The following is a 5,245-nucleotide window of genomic DNA, read 5'->3' as shown; positions in this document are numbered from 1 at the left end:
TGTATGTACCAGTGGTCCTCATACTTGACTGTGTATCATAATCAACTGAAAGAGCTTGCAAGCTATGCTATTTTCACACCCCACCTCTAGAGTGTGAATCAGTGGATTTTATGAGGGACCAGAAATCAGCATTTTCAAAATTCTCCCCACCTGATTCTTATACAAGTGATTATGAGAAATACTTTGATGAAACATTTGGAATACAATCCATTCTCTGCCCTGTTTCTTTTTGGAATTCTGTGTCATAATTCTAAAGAAATAAAGACTTGTAGCTTAGTCAGTGACATAATTTGAACAAGCCTACTGGTTTTTAGTAATAATCAATAAAAAATCAATTGAATATTAAAACATGATGTGCCACTTTACCCTGAAAGTGAGAACAATGTAACCTAAAAAAGTACCCTCGTATTAATTTAATTAAATCATTTTTTTAAAAAGAAAAAATGATGTGCCAGTTAAATACCTACAAGTTGAGGGATATGAGGCAAATACAGTCTTTGTTCTACAGGAGAAATATCCCTAACATTTACATAGCAGCCATTTTACTTGAAGTAAATTTATGTTTATGTTTACTTGCCTTTGCAAGTTTTTTCCCACATTTCTTTAGCAGGGAAAGGGATGGAATGAAGGGAGCTATTCCTTAGATTTGTTTCCCACATCACTTTGTACAATGTACACATGTCCCCAGAGGAGTCTTCTAAACTAGTAAGGCAGGCCTGCCAGGAAACTTCAGGGAGAGATTATCCCACAAAAAGAGCACCAAACCTCATTTTTCAGAGTTACAGTGCAACTCTGACTACAGTATTATCTTTGACCTAAATTTTTAACCAAGTCCATCTCTCAAATGGACTCGTATCTGTCTCCAATGTAAAGGAAAGGTCCTGTGATTAAAAAAAGAAGGGGCTATTTTGCTAAGGACTATGCAAGATGTTGTGGCCCAACAATCCCCAAGCAGTTCCACTTCTGTTAAATGCCACTATAAAGCAGAGAGGGAGGCTTTAGAACACAGAGTGGGAATTCAACCACTAGAGGCTCCAACTCACTGGGGTTTTGGCACTAAAGGACTCCAGTACATCAGCAGCAGTGGGGCCAGTTGAGAACAAAGGGCTCAGCAGAAATGGCAGCAGGGCTCAGCAGAAATGGCAGGACCCAGGGGAGGAGAAGGGGTAGGGCTCAACAGCAGGGGACTGGCATTGAAGACTTCACCTCTGTCTGGTAGGCTTGTTCTTTAGCACAAACTGAGTCACACCAGGCTGTGCCTCATATAATTGGTGGTTCTACTATACTATAGTGGTTTGGGGGTTCTGTACACACAAGTGCGGACAAGATCTCACTGAGCATAGCTCAGAGTTATTGCTTCATTTCCTCCCCACAGCAGCCCTATGAAGCAAATATTTCCCCATGAAAAGACTGAGTCTTAAACATGTATATCTGTAATAATTGCCAGTTTATTCCTCTAGCTATAAGAACCAGAGGTAATTTGGAGTTTACATTTATTTTCTTTTTTATAGTTTTTTCATTTAAAAGTTTAGGTGCCCCCATTGCCCTTTATAAGCTGGTTGCAAATTATTTCATTGACTCTTACTTATAAAAAAAACTTAATTTTGTGTGTGAGACACAAGTTCATTAAAAAATACATATAAGCATAAAGCAAAAAAAAAAAAAGAAAAAATTCAAAACACACAGAAACAAGCATGGTTAAGTTTCTGATATATATGTATGTATTTATACACACATGCACACACACACACACACACACACAATTTGGAATTTTAACCTACATATGTGAGCTGATACTAAATATACTGCTTTGTAACTTGTTATGTTTTACTTTACAATATGGAATGAGCATATTTCCATGCATATGTGTGAAACATCTCAATTGAAAATTAGACCTAGAAAATGGGTCAAAATCCAAAATCCAATGAGATCCTGGTAACAAGAAAACTACCTAAAACAAAATTCCACCAGATGATTAAAAGTAAAATGAAGGTCAAAGATACATCAGAAAACGCTAACAGAAAGAAAGCCAAAGCCAGATTTTCTTATCAGGCAAAAACGAATTCAAGGCCTAAAGCACACAGGGTAAGGACGGCTGCGAGAGTGTCTTTGCTTCCAATGCATCATCACAAACTTGTTTCTTACTCTTCTTATCTCTTCCCTAAGCCTTTCCAACTCATCTACTCCTCTTATCATTTCTTCAGGGTCCAAATGCCTAACTGGAGTGTCCTCTTTAAATCCCTGGCCAGCCTGAATGGGCCCTCCTCTGGGATTTCCTTCTGCTTCCTGGCTTAAACCTTCTTCAGGAGGTTGAGGATTTCCTTCTGCCTCCTGTGGCACATCTTCCGAAGGACGGTCATCCTCCACCTTTGGCATATTCTGTGTTTTTCCTTCATTTTCTTCACAAGACGTTTGCATGTTGAGTATTTTTTATTATTTCCTTTTGAATAAATTAATCCTAGAAAACAAGGAAACAAAACCACTAGGTGCCAGGCAAACAGACCAGCAGCAGCGAGCAGTTTCCCATAGCCAATGGCCTTTTCTGATTTAGATCTCTAATTGTCGAAAGTTTTCCAGCTAGAGAAGTCTAGATCTTCAAGTTTAGAACTCCTCTAACTCCACCTCTTCCTCCACCTCCTTTCCCTCCCCTTCTCGTTCCAGCTCCATCTTCTCTCCTCCCCGCTACTGCCCACCATTTTCCCAGCAGGCTCTGCTGCAAGCCTCCCTTCTCACTGAAATGGGAGCAGCACGGAAGCAATTAACCCTTTCCACGCCTCTAGTCTCTGACACTCCCGCCCTTTCCGACTTTCACAAGCCACCCCCACCTCCATCCTCACCTGGTCCAGTCTCAGGCCTCCCCAGCCCCTTCCACGTCTCTCCAGGCAGCCCTCACTCCTCGGCCCCCGCCCCATTTCCGCTGCAGGCTGGGCACAGGCCTCTGGCGTTTAAGCCGGAAAGGGACGCTGCGGCGACCCCGGGATGTGCTTTAGTGTCACTCACACTTCCACCCCCACCCAAAGGGACCTGAAACAATTGCACCTTTACACTGACCTGCAGAGATTCTGGAGGTTTTCCTTTATTTTCCCTCACCTCGATTTGTGTCGCGCGCAAAAAAACAAGAGTCCTGCAGACAGACAGGTGGTACACGGTGAGCAAGCTAGTACCTGAATCACGGGTTCTTTTCATATTTCTAGGCCTTGTTGGTCTAAAGTTTCCCACGTCCTAATCTCCCTCCTTTTATGGCCACCCCGCCCTCCTCCGTACCCACCGTTTACCTGCAAGCAGGGAACCGGAGAGGAAGTTTCTGACAGATTGTTTCTATGTCTCTCTCTCAGGACCCTCAATTAGCGACACTTCTCCCTCTCCACCCCCGCCCCCGTCCTTCACCCCGGCCAAAAAGCCCAATTTTTCCTGCATAAAATGGGAATTTGGAGGAAAAGTAGCGTTGGGAAAGCAGCAGCGGACCTGCTTGCTTTCTGTTCTCGGCTTCTTTGACCCCCCAAGTTAGCGCCCACCTTTACACTGACCTGAAAGGATCTGGAGCCCTCTTCTCCTTCTCCAGCGATACGGAGCTGCTTCAGGGAAACAGGCCTTGCACTATAAGGACTTCTGCACACGTCGACTCCCGGTCACGTGAGGGTCGCGTCATCAATGAGCTCGAGTCCTCGGTGACCCCTCCCATTACCACTGCAGCCCGCCCCTGCATTTCCTCCATTTGATACTGTCAATCTTTTTCTCGTACTTGCCAATTAAAGACAATAAAGCCGGTGTCTTCGTTCTGAAGACTACCAGGGAGAATTAGCTTGTTAGGGTTAGTCGACTATTTCTCCTTCTTTGGGAAATCATCTCTTTCTCCTTCCGATATGCCTACCTCCCCTCCCCCAAGAACCTACAGTTTATCATTTCCCCTGGAGTGCGATCCAGCATTAAAATGGGCAAAGGGGAAAGGAGGGCTGGAAAAGAATTGCGAGGTGGGAACGAAGGATTTTCCTAGTGCTCTAGAATATTTTTATGTTATGCTCTATGTTTTATACAATTAGCATACTTTAATAAAATATTTAGAGGAATGCCTCATAAGCAATATTTAACACTTAGTATATAGCACAAATTATTAATAGTTACATAAATTTTTAAGAGTTTGTAAAAGTTTTGTAGTGGTTGCAAATGATATTACAGTATTCATAAAATAGTGATGTGTTAGAAATTCTTTTTATATCTTACTGAAACAGGACCTCCAAAAATTTGACTCCCAAATTAATCTGTGGAAAGAGGCCTTGTCTTCTCTTATTAGCAATTTTGCATAAGTAATCTAATACTCTTTTTAACTGAACTCAAGTTATCAAGTGTTAAATATCAGACCTTTTTCATTGGTGACTGCTGGTGGCTTCCACTCAGGTGTCACATAGAGGCTTTTGATAAACCTCACCTCCTCATGTCCTCTGCAAGATCCAGAACCTTGTTAATCAGATGAGTCCACAGAACGACCTGCTTTCCACTGTGTGAACATCTTTTGGAACTTGAAGAAGCACATTTATTGGGAAATATTTTCTTGTTGGGAAAGAAATACGTTAAATAACTTTCATGCACTCATAAAATACCCAGAAAGGAGAGAGTTCCCTGTATCTCACCATTGGTCATGAGGTTCATTAGCAGGTAGAATTTCCATTCATTTAGGGCACTCTTGAGATAGTCTGGTATCATCTACTGTGTCCCATTAAAAAAAAAAGAACTATCAATGTACATAATTTTTATGACCAGAAAGCAGAGGGAACATCATTGTTATATAAAAATATTATTAAAGAGGAAATGGATGTCCCTGAAATTCAGAATCTATTGCTGCTTGGAGGTGCAATGGTTCCTAGAGTGGTAATCTGGCCAGTGGATCCAGCTGGAGAGTCAGACAGATGCTGAGAGGGTCTTTTGTGTAGGCTGGTTTCAGCAGGATGCCTCAGCCGACAATAAAGCCCACCAGAGAGAATAAATGGCTGGACAAAGTAAGTATTTTTGTATTTAGGCATGAAAAATTCATGCCACAGTTGAGGGATACATTGTGTATTATTTCAAGGAGAGTTTCTAACATATGTAGCTAGCAAATTATAAAGATTTAACATTGCCTACTACCAAATGTTTCCACTTTTTCAGTTGTAACCATTTAGTGGGTAGCAATTCTGATTTTTTTTTAAATTGTTAGCAGCAAGATGGACTGTGTGTGTATGTGTAAAATTCTATGAAGTTTACCAGTGTA

At 41.6% G+C, this 5,245-nt stretch overlaps 1 protein-coding gene across 1 annotated transcript; it reads right to left on the bottom strand.

Moving 5' to 3' along the window:
- Positions 1–1,428: 1,428 nt before the first annotated feature.
- On the bottom strand, positions 1,429–3,643 carry TCEAL8 (transcription elongation factor A like 8). Its single transcript, XM_003802515.2, has 3 exons — positions 3,528–3,643; positions 3,052–3,124; positions 1,429–2,458 (listed from the first exon to the last, which is right to left on the bottom strand). Exon 3 carries the CDS (start codon positions 2,416–2,418, stop codon positions 2,065–2,067), a length of 354 nt encoding a protein of 117 aa, XP_003802563.1. The 5' UTR covers positions 2,419–2,458; positions 3,052–3,124; positions 3,528–3,643; the 3' UTR covers positions 1,429–2,064.
- Positions 3,644–5,245: the final 1,602 nt, after the last annotated feature.

This window comes from Otolemur garnettii, unplaced genomic scaffold (assembly GCF_000181295.1).
Source record: "Otolemur garnettii isolate 467f Iridium unplaced genomic scaffold, OtoGar3 scaffold00248, whole genome shotgun sequence".
Lineage (NCBI taxonomy): Eukaryota > Metazoa > Chordata > Mammalia > Primates > Galagidae > Otolemur > Otolemur garnettii.
This window is presented reverse-complemented; position numbering and strand designations above follow the sequence as displayed.

What these genes read in the sequence shown, in the direction of transcription:
- TCEAL8 (XM_003802515.2), bottom strand. Translation starts at nt 2,418, where the DNA reads ATGCAAACGTCTTGTGAAGAAAATGAAGGAAAAACACAGAATATGCCA.